The 18,832-nt window shown below is 43.1% G+C and overlaps 1 protein-coding gene across 7 annotated transcripts in view; it reads left to right on the forward strand.

Annotated features, from left to right (window-relative positions):
• The window catches only part of KIAA0930 (KIAA0930 ortholog), a 94,349-nt gene that overhangs the window by 18,599 nt on the left and 56,918 nt on the right, over positions 1–18,832 (forward strand). For all 7 annotated transcript variants that reach the window (XR_012653645.1, XR_012653644.1, XR_012653646.1 and 4 more), the window contains exon 2: positions 18,361–18,509. Coding sequence is in view for 4 of the 7 variants with exons in the window: in XM_075051820.1 (XP_074907921.1) it covers positions 18,361–18,509 (149 nt within the window). In the remaining 3 variants the exon portion in view is untranslated. The remainder of the gene's footprint in view (positions 1–18,360; positions 18,510–18,832) is intronic.

Here is an 18,832-nt window from a genome sequence, read left to right on the forward strand (position 1 = left end):
TGAACTTAGTCTCTAAATATATGAAAGAGCTCCTCCAAAATGGTCAGGTGCTGTGGTTATAGCTCTCTGACTCTTCTCCCCACTGTTTCATCTCCTCCTGACTGGACTCTCTTCTCTTATGATGTAGGTGTGCAGCAGTGTTGTGCCTTTTTTCCCCCAACTTTGCCACTGAGGAAGTGCTTAGACTTTTGGGCCCAAAAATAAATGTTGAAAAAGACCCTTCAGTTGCAGAGTTGTTAAGCCCCGCTCTATTCTTTGCCCTCTACTTTGTGTTCCCTCCCTGGGGACGTTTGCAAGGCCAGAACCTCTTCTGGTTGCTTTTTTTTAATTCCTGGGGCCTTTCCCAGGTGAGCTAGAGCCACCTCTTACACTTTTTTAATCCTGAAGTACTGTATTTTGTTGTTGAAAACCTGCTAGACCTTCCCTTTCCCAAAGTGAGTGCTGCAAATGGTAGAATTGGTACTTGTGTCTGAGGATTTTCTTTACCCTGTGGCCTCCTTTTTCCTTTCTAAAAGCGTTTGAACTTAGTAGTAACATTGGGGCTGAATTAAGTCCTTATATGCATTAGACATGCATTAACCGGTTGTATCTTTGACTAGAAGTGCTATCACTGTGGTGTTATGCACAGTATTAATGTACAGTATCTAGAAAGAATGCGTGGTGTTATGTTAATGAATCTAGAAGCTGTGGTCTGGTATTATTTCTGTCTAGATGCACAAAAAGGAGGCAGTTTCTGTTAGGAGGAGAAGAGATTAAACAGTAGGAGCTGCAGGAGAAGGTAGGTAAACAGATTGTTGGTTTTAGAGATGGTTGTAGGATAGCAAGATCAACTTCTTTAACTTAGTGAAAACATTACTCAAACATAAAAGGCAAAGTAACTCAAAAGACAGCACCTGACTTATGAGATGAACGTGGAATTACTTTTCTAGTCATAAACACTTAAAATAATTATGACAACCTCTAAAAAAAATTTGTTCTAGACGTGGTTATAATAACTAGTTATACCTGGTAATAGTCATGTATAATTAGGTGCCTGGACTATATTTAAGCACTCCTATAAAATCAGCAGAAAGTGGTGGAATAAACGTACTACCGTTTTTCCTTTCCACTTTGTACAAAGTATGTCTTTTGCAAAAGTCTGCAAGGGGAGGAGGTCAGTGCTTTCTGTATATCATTACTGATACTGTTAATAAATCAGAAATAACTGACAGGTCAACGATCTAAATATCTCCTTTCTGCTAGTGCAGGACGGAGTCAGGTGGAAGCAGCTTCACAGAGGAACCGCGCTCCGACCTCTCGGCGTTGATTGTGTCTGCACTTCTCTTCCTGCTTGCCAGTGGCTAATTAGGAGGTAGAAAGAAAGAACTGAAATGTGTTACTGAAATACTGTAATTACACTTATTAGGAAGTCTGTGTACATGTGTTAGATTAGCACTGGCTATCCTTGTCTTTAATTATTTGTTTTTGGTAATTCAGTTCTACAGCCAAGCTTCTTGTTGATCAAGGCGGATTGACACAAAACCCTGGTGTAACGCTTGAGTAGGGGAAGGCAACGGAGGGTGAGGATTTTGGCGTTCCTCGTCCTCGCCCGTAGCTGTCTCGGGGAGGGGATGGGGAGGCGCAGGGTGTGCGGCGGTCGAGCCGTGGGGGAGCGATGCGTCGGCAGTTCCCCTGCAGAAGAGTCCCCCGTCGCCCTTGGGTAGCCGGGCCGGTCGTCGTCGTCCCCGGGCGCTCGGCAGGGGCTTTTCCGAAGGCTTAGGGCAAGAGCCAGAACCGTCGCCGAAACAGCCCAAGGGATTCGATGGAGGACGGCGGCGCGGGGGCCTCCGCGGCGCGACCTCGTGCGGGAGGGGAAGGCGGCGCTGCTTTTCCAGCTCTGCCCGGGTTTGCTCCACGTGTCCGGACGCCGTAGTCGGCGGCGCCGAGGCGGGGACGGCTCGTGCGTGACGCGGGGGAGGAGGGACGGGGCCCGCCGGGTCCTTCCCTCGCCTCTGTCCGGTGAGGAAGGACTGGCTTTCGGGCAGTTTGGGCTTGCGGGCGCTTCGGGTTTCTTCGTCCAGGCGGACCCCGCGGCTCGCAGGGGTGAGCCCGAGCTTCGTCCTCGCCCCGCACCAGAGAGGGTCTGTGTTTCCGCGGCGCTTCTTCCGCGGGCAGACGTCGTCCGTGGGACCGACCTCCCTTCCCCGGCCAGACGTGGCTGGAACCGGCCCAGGGGTTCCGAAGGCGTCGGGGGGCCACGGCGGGAGGAGAAGGGGCCGGCCGGCGACCTCGGCGGCGTCTGCGAGCGGCCTCGGCAGCCGTGCTGCGTAGGGAAGGGCAGGGGAACGGCCGCCCCGAGCCAGTCCGGTTCCAGCTCCCACCGGGGACCGGTGGGAAAGGAGAGAGGCCGCCGGCAACGAGCTCTCAGCCGCCCCAGGTCCGTCGACCGGTTCCCCGTCCGTCTTGGAGGAGCGCGGGCAGATTGGCAAGGCCGGCCGGCCACCCCTGGGGCGGAACTGGGGGAGGAGGCTGGTCGCTCGGCTGCGCGGGTGGAGCGAGCCCAGGGGAGCCAAGGCAGGTCCCCCCGTGGTGCGTGCACCCCCGATGGCGAAGACGGCCCCCTCGGCGAAGGAAACGCCTTCTGCGGAGCCTGTTTATTCTAACTTCGATTTCCCTTTGTCTAGTTTTTGAATGTATCTAATTTCACCTTTAAAAAAAAAAAAGGAATTTTATTTGTTATGTGACATGAATAGAGAAACCCTTCTTTGCCAAGCATGAAACTATTCTTGTGGTACCTGTTGTACTCATCTGTTTGTTAAATAACCAATAAAAGAAATTTCTCGGCCAAAAGCCTGGCCAAATCTTTAAAATCAGCGTGGTGGGGGGAAGGCGGCAGCCCATCTGCTGAGAGCAGAGCAGAGCTGTTTCAGATGCACCGTTGGGGAGGAGCTGTGAGAGCAAAATGGTGCAATAACCCTAGGTTGGTTTTGAAGGGAGTTGTTTTGTCAAAATCAGTCTTCAGGGAAGTCCAGCCTTATTTGTGGCGATTCAGTCACTGCCATACACAAAACAAGAATTTTAGGACAGCACTCTGTTGTTGTTTTTAACTAATTTGCAGGGCTGCCTTTGGGCAACGCTTTGGGCCGCCGATCGTTTTACGTGATGGTTCTGAGTTGATGCGTACTGCCGCAGTAGTGCAGAAACGGCCCTTTCGTGATGAACTGTTAAAACGACCGAGTTGATGGTGGCGGGCAGAAGGATGGCAGCCCAGGCAGGGACCAGCAGCGCGGCAGCCCTTGGGCATGGTGTCTTTTGGAGGACCTTCCCCCAGCCTGGCCTGCCACAGCTTGTGCTTACGTTGCAGGTCTCTGGCCCAGATGTCGTGGGTCACCTCACCAGATGGACCCGTGTACTGGGTCTGGCTCAGGTGGAGTTAATTTTCTTCGTAGCGGCCTGCATGGTGCTGCGTTTCAGATTCGGGACTAAAATAAGAGTTTCCGATGTGCATTTCTACTTCAAAAGGTCTGTAAAATGTTACGAGTCAGTTAAACACAGTATTCCTGATGACCCAGTTTGCTTTGAGAGCTAGTGATTGAAATGGATGTATATGGGTTAAAATCAACATGTGTGGGTTGAAATTGTTATTTTTACTTTTGAAAATGTATGGCTTTTTCATGCTTTGTGATACATCTAGAGATGCCACCTAATGAGCATCCTTGGGATGGTGCTTGGCTTTCCTACCTCCTCTCTTACCTGAGGATAAAGTGTTCAGCGAGAATTGGGTGGCAAAGGGGAGGCGATGCGTTTTTCTGAAGTGTTTTGTTGAGTTCAGATGATGATGGTAAATTTGCTTTAAACGCTTTTATAGAACTCTCCTGCTTGCTGCGTCATCTGTGTTTTCTGCAGTGATTTCATTCAGTTGTTTATGAGCCTTCTAATGTGGCTTATCTCAGGTTTTGAAACAGTTTTGCCATTATCATTAAGAACATAAGCATGCACGATACCTCGAACACAGGGACAGAGAGGATTGGGAGCCTGAGGAGGAGAAGCTGTAGGCGGCAGATGACGCCGCATCATTCCTGTCTGGTGGGGCAGAGCCCTGGAAAATCTTGGGTGACAGGTGGATGCATAGATCCGAGAGGAGTGTGTGTGCTCAAACATGCCAGTTTGTGCCCGTTCTTCATGGAGTTTTGGGAGGCTGGGGGGTCTGGGGGGGACCTGGCAGGGCTTCCGATGTGATGTCTAGGGGATGCGTGAAAGAATCTGATCTCACAGAGGAGGAGGTGGGGGATGCTGAAAATCACCTGAAGGCTGAAGGAAAGGCAATTTCTGCTTTTTCAGACACTTAGTCTTTATGCCTCTGGGTGTGGGTGAAGCAACATAAGAAAACCCTTTGAGTTCTTCAGTATCTGCCTCTCTGTAGTGGTACCTTCTGCTGATCTTCTTTCTGTTTACCTCCGTGAGGTTCTTTAGGCTCTGAAGCTAACGAAAAGGAGGAACGAAGCTCATCTTCCCAGACTCAAGTGGAGGACGGGGGGCTGATTGCTTTCTCACTTTTGTTACGAGAGAGGGGATGGCTTCTTCCCATTCTAATTCTGTCCAGATAATTTGATTGGTATGAAGCTGCAAACTTGGTAAGAGGTCACTGACGCCGTGGGATGACTTTCTGAATTTGTAACTACACAGCTTTATAGCGCAGCGTGTAGGTATGGATTTCCTTGAAATCAATACTTGCTTGACTGCAGCCAGGTTACACATGCTTTTATGGATTTCTTGGCTCATTTACAGCTGTTTTCTGGATAAGCATTAAGCTAGAGAGCTCAGTTTTTCTTGCTGGGATAATATTGAGTCTAACTATTTTATTAGCTTAGTGCCTTTAATTTGCTGTCTTTTCTATGAGCTCTAGAAGGCAGTTCTCCCCTGTAAGCACTACTTATCTGTGACATTACTGGCTTGGGCTTCCAGAGAACAAATACCTGGAATTAATGTGAAAAGACACGTAGTAGATGATCAGCAGACTCGTGCTGAGAGGATTTGAGAGGCTGCCAGCCCCAGCTGTGTCCACCCTGCTGCGTGCTGGAGATGACTGCCTCCATCGCAGAGGTGGCAGAATGGTCACTGGGTCTGTTCCTCCGGTGCTCACAGCCTGGCAGACTAAAAAAAAAAAACAAACCAATGTTACTTCGTGTTAATACTCTGAACTACAGCTGCTGAGGTGCAAATTCAACATCTGTTCTGCTGTCCCTGCTCCCAGGGCAGTAATTTATGGTGGAAGAAGGAACCATCAGCCACAGATGACAACCTTTGAATTTTTTCTGTATTTGGAGTCGCCTTGTGTGCATGTGTGGTGGAAAGGTGGTACTTCCACGTGTTGCCTCCTATCCCCAGGCTACTTGTGCTAGTGTTCAGGATTTGAACTTCAGTTCATCCCAGGAGAAAATCTGTGATTCAAATAGTGCACTAGGCTATTTTCAGTAAGTGCTGTGCTAGAGGAAGGCTGTGGTTTTTCTTCCACTTTCCTTCGTTACACATTTTAGTCAAGAGATTCATCTACCTGTACAAAATTCTAACATGGAAGTGTCTTTTTCATGGCAATTTATTGTCCTGATACATTAGGTTTAGGAATAACTTTTTCTTTATTCCAGGTATTACAATTATCCATGTTAATATTTGGAGGAGAGATAATTTCATTCTTAGCTTCAGATTTATTTTTTTATTTTTTCTTTCTCCAGCTGGGAATCCTCTTTCACAATGATTCCTGCTATTTTCTTTTTTGTATTTTAATTTGACAGAAAATTTCTGACAAATGCTTTTAGTGCTTAAACAGGACAACAATAGTGATGTGGCAGTGATGTGAACGTTAGTCATCTCGACAGCTTGACAACTGATACACTGTGAAGAAAGCTCAGTTTTTTCCTGCAGAAATAAATGCATATGTCAAAGGTATCAAGATGTCAGATTTCCTACACAAAAGATATCTGGATGGGGGAGCAGATATGTATTGAGGTTTTTAATTTGTGAAGCGCAAGTGCTGGGTCTCAGTGGTAACTTTTTTTTTTCCTCCTCCTATCTTCCCCCTTTAGCAAATCAGAAGCTGTTTATCCCTACTCTGTTACACTCCTTTTCTTTCTTTCAATTGCCTTGAGTGCCCAAAACACCAGCCACTCACTCGGCTACATGTGCTTAGGTGTATTCTCTAATGGAATGAAGTTCCTATTTCCCCAGAAGCAAGAAAGGTTGGGGTCCTTGTTAGTAAAACCAGAAATATTTCATTTCTCTCATCTGCTCAGCACATTCCTTTCAGGGAGATGCCTGGCATTTCTAAGCTATATTGAAAGGCTGTAGAATAATTGTTATGTATTAATGGCTTTTAATACTAAATTCTCCCTTCCTTAAGTTATTTTTCTTGCTTTGATCTTTCAGATGTTCTGAATCTTGGTGGTGTTCAGCTAAGAGTAGTTGACTCAAAATTCATTCATTCATTCCACATAGCCAGAAGTATTTGTGTCAAAATGGCATTCAAAGCCTTATCGTAGATTCCATATTTTCCCCAATACATGCAGGAACATCCATGGTTTGGTCCATGGTCTCAGGTGATATAAATACCAGAGAAAGCTGGATGTTGGTATGCAAGGAAGGTAAATGGATGCAGTTTTCACTTTGCAATGGTGCCATAAATCTGGGCTTTATGGGGAGAAAACCAACAAAATGAGGTTAGAAGATGTAAGATTAATCGTGTTCCCGTTCCTTTTCATTGTTTCTGTTGTACCCCTGTCTTGCTTCTTTCGCTTGAAGGTAAGTCTGTAAGGCCACTTATCAACAAAGCAGATGTTGCTGTGCACCATGTAGTCCGCTTCAGCTACTTGGCAAACAGGCTGGTGTTGAGGGCTCCCCCCTGTCGGTGACCTGCTTGTTGATGGTGTCATCACAGTTTGTGTTTTTTCCATACCCTGCTTCAGATCTGCCCAGGTAACATTCAAGCAGTGTTCAGTAAAATCTCAGTACAGTTTAGGTATTGGAGCTGTTGCACTTACTGTTGGAGAGGAAGCTTGGTTCTGGCTCAGTCTCACAGCTAGAAGGCTAAGAAGAAAGAAAAAAAAGAAAAAAAAGGAAAGAGAAAAAAAAAAAAAAAAACCAGCCAGGAGGGATATCCTTTCTTATCCTTTGCAGCCTGAGTGTAAGGAATTTTAGACATTCAGCCTGTGGAGAGCTGGCATGTAATTCTGGTGTCACTGTTATGCTGTGAATGGGAAACAGTGTTGAGATGTCCCAGCAACCAGTGGCGGAGCATGCAAGCGTGCCCAGTTAAGGGGTGAGTACATGGGGATGCTGTGTAGTTACTGACATCTGTGCAAGTGTCAAGCAGAAAGGGTTGGATAAAGTCTTGAAATAGTATCTTAGAGCTTATAGAATGGGACTAAAGTAGGGATGGGGTGCATTTCGTTTTCATCTTGTATTTTTGGTCAGCATAGCTTTCATTGCCTGTAGTACTACACTAGTGGAGAATTCAGAGACCGTTAGAGAAATACAAAGCCTTGAAAAGGAAAAATAAAATTAAAAAAACCCCCGTATGCGTTTTTGCAACTTAAAGAAGCAAAGCCAACCACAGGAGAAAGTGTCCCTTACCCCGTTTTCCTGAGAGGAAACTGGGCAGCTTCCCAAGGTAGCCAAAATGTCCTACAGCAGAAACTAAAGCAAAAGCAGAGCGTCGGTGAGCGATGCAGTCCTGGCCGTGACGGCAGCTCTCCTTTGTGCCACCTATTGCTCTGAAGTGCGCTTGATTATTTCCTTCTGCATGGTTGGTTTTAACAGGAAAGTAAGATTTGAAGGTTAGCATCTGAAAGTAGATTGGTGTGGTCTTTTGTTAGCATTGGAGAGCAAAATTATAATTGCTACCTTCGGTTAGCAGTTTGCTTTAAAACCAGCCTTTTTTTCTCCTGAAGTGTATGAATGTAAGGATTCTTAAGACATCATCCTATTCTACCAGCATATTTATAGTCTCAGTTCTCACTGCTTGTTACCTCTGAATGCTTCTTTAAAAGAAACACTCCTGTTTACTGGAAGAGCTATTTCATGCATGTCTGTTGCATTGCGTTTTATAAAACATTCAAGACTTCTTAACTCCAGTTTGATCTTGTGATGTAGGTATTTACTGTTCAGTCGTCACTCCCGGTCTCTGTGTGCGCTTGCAACAAATCACAGTCCATTTGAAATTCCTGTTTTGTAGCCAGAGGAGGTATATTAAATGTAATAAATTCAAAAGGGGTTTTTTTTGCTATACTGATAATAATGGTCCGTTACTATCTTGTGTTCTTAAGTGAAATATATTTTTAAGTACATGGCTACTAGAATAGGGCTAGAATTTACACCAATTCTGGTAATGATGGCAGCTTGCAAAATCTGGCATAGTTTGTGGCAGGCTTTGTCTTGGCTCAGTAGATCTATTAGCATTTCCAGTAACCTTTCCGTTATCTTGATTTAGTCCCTGATTTTCATCCCAGATGCTTTTGTTTGCATTTAAAAAAAGAAGAAATCTGTTCATTTCTCTCTATGGAAAAAAGCTTAAAATAAATCATATTTAATGGAGAAATTCAGGGCTTTGGAAGGGGAGAGAGTATTAATTTCCAGATTCCATGCATGAATGTATTCAGGTTTTAAAAGACTCTGCTCTTCTAAAAGACTCTAGACTCTATCTACTGTCTCGTAGTTAGCTGGTTTGATATCCTGATTTTCTTTATGTGTCTCCTCAGGGAAGAGGAGACGTACAATGGGAATTTTGAAATAAAGCCACGGGATAGAGCAGAGGGAAATGTGTATAATATTAAAAACAATAATAATGTCACATAATAGAGTGGCACTTAGAAACCCGCATTCTTTGACTTTCCATGAAATTTACACTGCAAGCGCTTGCAGTTGCTTGGAAATGGGATCTGGATTTCTAAGTTAGATGTGTTTTTAGAATATCACCATTTCCTGTGATAAGAGCATCTTGTTGTCTTTCAGAAGCCCAGTGTGTGCTTGGATTGTACTTGCTTGCGTCAATATGGAAATGGCTATCTGTAGCAAAACCACCAGGGGAACATTTTGGCTGTACACTAAAATTTGTTGTGTTAGTCCATGGTCATTGCCCTGGAAATTATACATTTATCGCCTGCTACTAGTAACCAGGAGCTAGTATTGCTAATCCGTTGCTATGACAGTACACTTGTTTCCTATAAGCTGCAAGAGGAATTTTATCTTCCTCTAGGAATGCTCTACCTGGCTGTTTTTTCCAGAAGTGGCAAAATTAAAAGTTTTGACATGAGCCATATCGCTTTTTCAATTATTCCTCTCATCAAAACTAGTTCTGCATGTTATGAAATATTAACCCCCCCCCCCCCCCAAAAAAAAACCCAAACCACCACCCCAAAACTATACTGTTTTTTTATACCAAATTAATTAATTGAGTCTGAGAACTTGCAGAGTTTCAGACAGGAATTCCTATATTCATAAGATTTTTTTCCCAAGTTATTGAGGAAAATAAGGGTAACTCCAAGGTTCTCAAAGACAAAAATCTTCATGTTTTAGGGTACAGCACAAGCTCCAGCTGCTAAGCACTAGGGTGAGACTTGGGTGTGCAGTAGGTTACCGGTTGTGAAATAATTCTCGCTTTTCTGAGACTCCTGGTCCCTGTTAGAAACAAGACGTGGTGCTCCGTGGTCTGCCAGGCATGAGCTGGAATGGCAGTTCTCATATTTTACCCTTCATGTGTTTCCTTAACAGTATTCCCCTATGATCCCTAAAAGTTCAAGATACCTTATTTATTTATTTTTTAGCTTAATTGACAAGTATTTTTGGTCTTCAGTAAGCAAATGCTCCACATAGCTGGTGGTTTATGTTATTGTTCATGTTAACAGATACTGTTTTTATACTGCTGGCAAGATGGCAAACACTTTTTAATGCTAGTATGAAAAAGTGGTATCTTTGGTTTCACTGAAGGGAGTTCATTATTACATGATAGTCATCCTGAAACATTTGGATTTCTTTAGAATGTTTTGTAACAGAAGTTGGTCACTGTCATCTTCAAGTGATTTGATAGGACCTATAGGTCCTTATCCATAAAGTAATCACTCTTCATCATGTAACCTCAATATTTATATCCTGTCTGTGCTGCTAAATTCATCATTGTAACATTTGACCTGAAAAGCTCAAAAAGTACCAGTTTGAAGCCTAATTTCGGTAAGCGTTTCTTGCCAAGAAGTGTAGAACATCTGCTGATTGTTGATACATATAATGTTAATTGTTCCTTTTTACAGTTGGGGGTAATTAGTAGCATTAGAGCACTGAGAACAGATACCTCAACACGCAGAATTTCCTCCACATCTCACTGATAGAGGCAACAGCCAAGGCAATGGATGACCCGTAGGACTAAGTCTGGACCCTTACAACCTTAGTGGTTAAGTTCAGTAAATTCAGGATTCGGCCTTCAATTTATAGCTATTAAAAAGCAGGCTTGTCTAGGCCCTTTCCAGAAACATGGTGATGGTGAAACTCTTTTCCTAAAAAAATAAGTTAGGGAAAGGAACAAAACTTTTTTTTTTTTTTGGTCTTATGGAGAGGATGTTGCTCTAAATTTTAGGCCAAAATATATGTAATTCTTGGGACAGATTATTTATCTAGAAATTGTTATCCTTGCGTTTTCTTGCTGTTGGAAGCAAGCACAGTCAATATTAGAAACATCTTCTGTGTATAATATACCTTGTACTGTTTTCTGCAGACCCTTCACAAAAGAAGAAATTTTTAAGTAAATGATAGATGGATGTAAATTTTGTTGTCTGATTCTCATCTATCTCCATTCTATTAGCATTTTTATAAGGTACATTTTGTGGCATCAAAGTTATTCCTGGATGCTTCTTGGTTGGGAAGAATATGCACTCCTAACAACCTTGGGAGATATTGGGAAAGTTTGATTTGTTAAAGTTTAATATGAACTATTTTCTCTCCTAGACAGAAAGGAAGAGGTTGTTTATGATACCCCAAGTGATGCTGCGATATAAATGAACTATTTCATATTTTCCAAGGAGACAGGAAACTGGTTGTAGTTGACATGCATGCTATGTTGAAGGTGGTAAATCATGGTGACAAGATAAACTGTCTGTGAAGTGTCTGCTGTTTAGATGTTTGGAAATTGCTATATTGAAACCAAAGCGTTCTGTCTTAACGTTTATGGCACAAATCTATCCCATCCAATGAAAGAGCAAGTGGCTAGGTAGGGGTATGGTGACAGTGCCCGGAATCTCTACCTCGTAAAAGCCATCTCTGCGACAGATGTCCCTTGATGCATCAGCCTTGACCCTGATTGTATAGCCTCTGTGGGTAAAAGAGAAAACTTCAGAATCTAGGCAAAGTCTGATTCTAATTCTGTGGATGAGAATGCGTTGTATTAGGGTTAGGGGACAGTCTGAGGGGTGAGGAGGAGCACGGAGCAGCAGAGAGCCATCACTAGTGAATGTCCAATATACCTGAAGGTTCTACTTCGGTTCTCAGAATCAAAAGTTTATACATCGTGGCATTTTCCTTCTTTTTTTCCCAGAGTGATATAATTCCATCACTTTGCAAGTAGGGATAGGTATGGGATGTGATTGACAGGTGCTTTATAAGTGTGGACCATGAAGTTGCTTCGCTACAACCCTGGCTTGACTTTTATAGAGAGTTTCAAAATTAAAGCTCTGTGGTATAGGAGAGAAACTATTATACTGGGTAGGGTAAGCTGTGATCTTTAAAACAGAATTACATTTTATCCACTATTGTTTAGTTCCGCTTAAGGCTTAAGCACAGCTCTGTTTAGTCAGCTCTGAGTCATTTCTGTGTGTCAGGAAATGGAAGTTATCAGTTGAAAAATAGCTCAGTTTCTCTGAATCTCAACTGTTTGGACCTATTATTTCATGGAATTGTTCACAGGCCTTCATGGATGACTTTATAGTCTATCCCTGAGCGTAGAAGTGTGTTTATCTTTCCCTCTCCATGCAGAGGACCGCATTTGTCTTTGATCCAAGTGGCAGCTTCTGGCTCATGTTATTTTGGGCGAGTCAATTATCTGGTGAGAACAGGCTTTAAATTTAAGGTGTGCACTGAAACGGCATATTGATTCTGGGGATTTTAGTGATGCCTACCATTTAGTTGTGCTCCAAGAAGGTGATAAATATGAGAGAGGTGATATCATCTATTGGCAAATGAGTAAATATGGCATAGCAGCTGTAAGAGTAATTGGCCTAATGTTTTTCTCAGCCTTTTAACATTGATGACTCAATACTTGAAGCTCAAATTTTGTCAACTCCCTCATAGATATGCTATGAAGCCAAGGTTTAAATCAATTATATTGTTTTAAAAAAGTCTAATTTATGTGTGTGCACCATTGAAAGCATGACAGAGGATATATCCTTAAAAGGCCTACGGAAAGAAAGGGAAGAGCAGCAACATTTCTGTTTGGTTTAGACTGTTCTTCATTCAACTCCAAATGAGCTTCCATCCATCCTCCTTGTAAATTACTGTCTGTTAGTAAAGAAGTGTGTGCTGTATTTGTTATCAAATTATTCTCTCATCTTTAATGATTTTCTGCTTATCCTCTTTATATTTCATTAATGGATGTGTGCATGCAACACTTGATGGGGTGGGAGGATAGATAGTTACCTCCGTTTTAGGCCGAGAAGAGGAGGGGGTTGATTCTGTGGCAGAGTTGGATGTTTAATCTGTGGCATCTGTCTTGTCCCTGTCACTGCTGTTACCGTGATGCCTTCCTTTTCTAGCTAAGGTTCTGCCAGAAAAACTTATGTTGAAAGTATACGTTGTCTTTTCTGACAGATTTAGGGCTTCCGCGCTTGCAAAAGCGCGCCTCTCGCTCTGCTGTGTCGTTACAGCTGGCATCGGTGGTGGTGCTCCTTTCCCAGCCCCAGCATTTAGGAGAGGAACGTGCTGCAGGGACGTGCTCTGGGGACCTCTCGATGGGCAAGGCATTCCCTCTGGGTTGCCAGTGACCTTCTGAAAGTTTGGTGAAGTCCTGCGTTTGTATAGGGCGAAGCTGAAGGGATTAAATGGTGTCCTTTTATGTAGGCGTGGGTAGAAGACTGAACTTTTAGATTTCTAGTGATCTGGCTAGCTGGCAGCTATCACTGGACAGGGAGCATCCACTGTGATTTTATGCAGTCATAATTATAACTTTATAATATCAAAGATAGCTTTAATCTATATGAAGCACTTCTCATATTGTCCTTGCAGAATACTTCGCTAAACTCAAAACAAAAATTAAATACAGCGTGAATTGCTCAGAACTCTAGTTTGCTTTCGACGCTGGGGCTGTAAAGACCTTCATAAGCATTTAATTAACCCCTAAACATCTAAGGATGCTCATTTTACAGATGCTAAGCACTGTGGCAGAATTGGATGAAAGGAGTTTTATGATGTTTCACAGTTAAGAGTAGCTCTTGGCAGGCTAGAGGAATAAAAGCATAGGAGGAAACTCTGTCTAGCTGAAATTATTGTTCCTCTCAGCTCTGAGTGGTACATGCTGCAAAAATTATTATCCACCAAATGGGAAATCTTTTCTTCTATTCCTTTGAAGCGAAATAATATGCTGACACTTCTCTTTATCCACTGATTTTTTTTGAAAGTATTAATTAAAAAAAAAAAACAAACCACAACTTTTTATGTGGATCTGGAGTCAGTTTCCCAAAATGAATGCGCAATATAAAAGTCTAGTAGGTAAAAAGAAAGACCTTTATTACATAGCAGCTGGCATAAATCTTGCTTCTAATGAGGATAAAATCCATGTAAATGAATCATTACAGTAAATTGTTGTAATTAGGATTTATTCATGACAAAGGTCTCATAATTATATAATCAACTTTTAGTGTATTAAGATTTACAGTCTGAACTCTTAATTCCATTTTATTCATTTAGAAGCAGAATTTGCTAGGGGAGGAGTGTTTTCAGGAAGCCGTCGTGCTACATGCTCTCAACTATAGATGGAATTTGATTCCTTTGCAAGTATCATTTAATTCTGGTGTTGCAGAAGGCTCAAACTCTTCTCTGGCAAAAACAAAACTGTTAGCATTTTAAAAGGTCTCCCCAAATACTGAAGTCAAAGCTTCAAGGGCTTCAGGTGCCAGGTGCTTTATTAAGGGCCTTCCAATTTAACAGTAGTATATACGCGTGCATGCACGTCTTCGGAGCGTTGTGCAAGTGGCAATGGACCGATGTGATGGAAAGCGGCGGCCAACTCGTGATTGTCCGGGCTATGAAAAATTGCTTCTGTTTGTGATCTCAGTCCTTGCCAGGCGGCTAGAAGCAGTATTGAGTATATTAGCAGAGGGGTAAAGTCGTCAGCAATCCAACTGCGAGCCAAGTCTGTCCCCTTCTTTGGTGGGTGGCACGTAATGGGCACGGCATTGCTCTCCGGCAGGGTGCTGCGGCAAGGGCTGAGAAATTAAAGCTTTGTGCTCTCTTCTGTCTGTTGAAAAGAATAACTTTGTCTGCTGGGCTGTTAGCCTCACAGTTTCAAAGCCATTACCCAAAACCATTTTAAAAGCAGTTTCCAAGTTTCTTCTCTGCAAAGCTGGAAGGCTTCCAGTGAGATGCTGTAAACTACCAAAATAACTGTAAGGGTACGCCATGCTTTTGGGGATCTGATAATTGAAGGCGAGCTTGAGCGGACATATTGGATCTGACGGTTTCTGGCTTGAAGTTGGAATAGATTTTTTTCCCCCTCAAGTTTTTAAGAAGTCTGGATTACAATTACAAATTTTCTTGTCTCCTTTCCAAGTTATTGCTATTAATAGCATAAATATTAATATTTATTAATAGTAGATTTTAAAGGCTAATTCTTCTTGTGTGCTCTTCCCCATCCTTCCTGCTTCTACTAAAGTTTAATAAAAGCAGCTGTGTTGCAGTGATTTGGCTCTTTTTGGCTTCAAGAAAAGTCCTTTAGCCACTGCAGTCAGAACAGTTAGAACATCCTCAGGCTGGTTTTAGTTACAGCAATGTCTGCAAATATCGCTGAAGCTTGGAGGACAATTTTACATCTAATCTGTTGCAGGTAGAGTTTTGAATTGACAGCCTTCCAACATTGCTGTAAGGGTTTTCAGGTTTTTTCTGCCCTGCATTATGCTGCAATGCTGAAGTAGCTTCACTGCTGCAGCACTTCTGTCCCCTGGTTTTCTGCTTAGACTAATGTTGAGTACGTTGAATCAGTTTGTTCTGCATTCCCCAGCCAGGGTAAAAGCACACACAAAGTCCTGGTACCTTACCCTGTTCTGCTGTTCTCCCGCATGTATTAATGCCCTGTTATAACCACCCATAAATAGTTCAGAAGAGCATATTAATTCGTGGGCTTTATTGTGTAAAACGTATCTGAGGGTGTAAGCAGCTTGTACGAGAGCCACTCGGATATTTGCAGGTACTGCCAGAATCTAAAAGTGGTTTAACCCTCTTTTATAATGCTGGGGTTAGATAACTTGATGATTTTTGCTTTTCAAGGGAAAAATATTTTCCCCTGATAGAAAAACATTCTAATATAAATTTAGGAGTGGCTTGGGTAGGGTTATTTTGTTCATTCACTTGTGAAGCAAAACCAAAGTGGTGTACTTCTGAACACTATAACTTTTTCAGAGATGATTTTTACAGAATGTAGATTCTTTTTTTCTTCTTCCTTTGATTTTTCTAGAACTCCAGATGAACTCAGGGCAATCCTCTTTCCCCCTTTCCTCCCTCCTCCCCATTTAATTAAGGCTGGGAATTCAGGTACTCAAAAAACCCATGAGATTTAATAAGTTTCTTTGAGAACATTAATGAATCACGATGAATGCATGCCCTGTTTTCTGCTCTTTGTTAAATATAGAGGCAGGACTGGGTCGTGGTGTCCTCAGCTGTCATGGTACCACATGAACCTTCTTAACCAAGTTGAGCTCTATCTTTACAGCTGTATGGATTTTTGCCTTCACTATTCCAACCGAGGGGGCTGCTCCTGAACTTCATGGCTTGAATGCTTAGGAATCAACTTGGAATTTCCAGCCCACATGTGTACTGGTGGGTAGTTTAGAGCCATTTGTCCTTGTGTCAGCGGTATATCCTTAAACCTGAATCGTTCTTTTTCTCTTCTCAGTGTTTATCTGTGAATATACTGACCGATGATAATCCTGTCCTTTCTCAGCCTGGTTTGGGGAGTCTGCATGAACACATTTGCATCCGCTCTTACGTGGCAGGCTCTCAAATACAGCTGTTTGCCATACAGTCCTGTTCACCTGTGCCCAAGGGAAGGGTTCGGATGGCACAAGTGCCCAGCATCCCATATCTCTCCAGGGCTTGACTCCCTTCCTCTGCTGGAAAAAGTGGATAGTACTTAACTGTATTGCAGATTTTATTCACGATTGCGCATTACATTCTATGCCGCCTTAAGTAATTGAAATGACTTCACTGCAGCCATGCAAATAAAGCAATTGCAGCATGGCCTGGAATTAACCTGCACTGGGAACTACCTACCTTGTCCTTTTTCTGTTCTGTCAGCCTTGTCATTATTATTTTTTTAATATAATCAACTATATATATATTTTCAAATACCATCCTACTTGATGTTGACTAATGTATTCTGTGCACGGTCCATCAGTGGAATTTAATTTTGTTTTCAATATTACTTTTGGGTTTAGCTGGAGAGACCTAAGATTTTTATTTCAATCGCCCATTTGTCTGCTAAAAAATTTGTAAGTCTAATCTCCTACCCACCACAGTAATTAAAGATGGGAAGAAAGATTTGTCTTGTAAATATTGCACATACAATGAAGTAGGAGAATGTGCTGAGTTACACTTGTGGATTAAAAGATTGATTGATTGCTTTATGAAGCCCTGAAGTTAGCCACCAGTGTCTAAGAAAAATCATGTTCACTGTTATGGTATGTGTCAGCTTTCTTGGCAATTGACTGGAAAAATCTTCTAAAGCTTAATCCAGGTATCGCTGTAAATAAACGTCACTTCTGCCTCATGCAAGGTTCTTCTCTCTGCAGAACTATTTCATACGTGCAGTGTCCAGCTGGGAGGGAAACACACCAACCTGAACGCTAGCCGAGGGCTGGGGAGCGACGTGGGTACCAGCCTGGCAGCCAGCGTGTATCGTTGAGGGAAATGAGCCACTGTAGAGGACAGATGTTCTGGAGGTCGGGTTCTCAGCTGCACGGGTGTACATACACACACCCCGTACACACACCCTCACTGGTCTTGCTGGCTTGTACATAACACTACTATCCATCATCTATTTCAGGTTTTGCTGTTTCTCAGCAATACAATTTTATTTTATTTTTTTTTTAGTGTTTCTCTCTTCACGGGTTTTGAAACAGCTAGACTCTGGCTAACAGCCACAGTTACATCTCAGTAGGGCTTCGGGGAGAGGATGCAATTACTCCATCAAGGAACCTCCAGTAGGACTTGAGCAGCGGTGGGAGAAATTCATCTCCCTTGTCACCAGGCAGAGTAGCGACTTCCCTCCTTGTCTGTATAAATTTTGGTCTTTAACAGTGTGCAAGCATTGCAGCATAGAAGAGGTGCAGCACCTTTTGCTGTTTTATTATAGCTAAGTGCTTTGAAGAGTTTCACAAAACGTGATGTCACCTCTACTGCGCCTCCTTTTCCTGGTGAGAGGCCAACTGCCGCGCTATTGCTGATGCTGATGTAATTTGCCTGTCTCCTTGAACAAAACTTTGTTGCATCTTCCTCTTCCTATTTTTCCCCTTCTCCCCCTGCTTTTTCTTGTTTAATTGGGATTCAGGACTTCAAAACTCCTTGTTTCCTTGAGGGAAAGCTGGGGTTTATTCTTGTCAGAGAGAGGGTGAGTTACAGTCACCCCTGCCACGGGTACATTCTCGTTCCTGTGAATCAATTTAAGGAAGGGATCAGCTGCTAGTTTCTGGAGGATTGGCTATACTCCCTGAGAGCACGTAATAAACCTGTTGGTAGCTGACGGCTTCATGTCATTAACTGGAGTGTATATTGGCACTACGCGCCTTCGAAATTACTCCTTGAGTGCTGCTTTGACGTATTCTCAGTGTGCTGGTTCTGTCCTTCTCCATGGCGCAGGCATAACCAGGGTACACGGACGGGTCCTGAGCTGTGCGTGTTGTGCGTAGGGGCAGCTGGGCTGCGAGAAGGTGGTTTTGGTTGACAGTGGGTAAAGACGGGCTGTGGGTTCGTGCCGAATGGCGGCTCTGCTGTACGCTGTGGAAAAACTGACTCTGAGCTGTGAAAGAGTATTTCTGCTACTGTTGGGCTCGACCGCACCATGTGTAGCAATGACTTCGGGTGTCATGTTAAGCACAATCAAATTCCACAACTCTTATTTCTCCTTTCTTTTATGCCTCTTAGGATGTTTCAAAGATGACCGTATTGTGTTCTGGACTTGGATGTTTTCAACATATTTTATGGAGAAATGGGCCCCCCGGCAAGACGATATGCTCTTCTATGTCCGTCGAAAACTGTCCTATGTCAGTGGTGATAGTACAGAGGGGAAAAAGGTAAGTCATGATATGTTTTAACCTGAGAAGTTTAAGGTAACGTGGGATTTGGTGTTCTGGAGTACCTGGCGCTTCTGAAGGATAAGGAATCTCCAGCTCTGCCCACCACAAGAAGTTATACAATAATGGCCCATAGAGGAATACCATGGTTAATGCTGTGAACATCAGCAGCAGTGTAAGTGAGCTTCACTATCACAGGCTTGAGGAGATCAGAGAGTTTGCGTGCTTTTTTGGGAAGCTTTTATGTTGGTCAGCCTGCATTTAGGGGGAAGGGGAGAACATACATGCTGAGTTTTGTTTTGCTTTTCAATGATGATACTTTA

Source organism: Buteo buteo, chromosome 19 (genome assembly GCF_964188355.1).
Source record: "Buteo buteo chromosome 19, bButBut1.hap1.1, whole genome shotgun sequence".
Classification (NCBI taxonomy): Eukaryota; Metazoa; Chordata; class Aves; order Accipitriformes; family Accipitridae; genus Buteo; species Buteo buteo.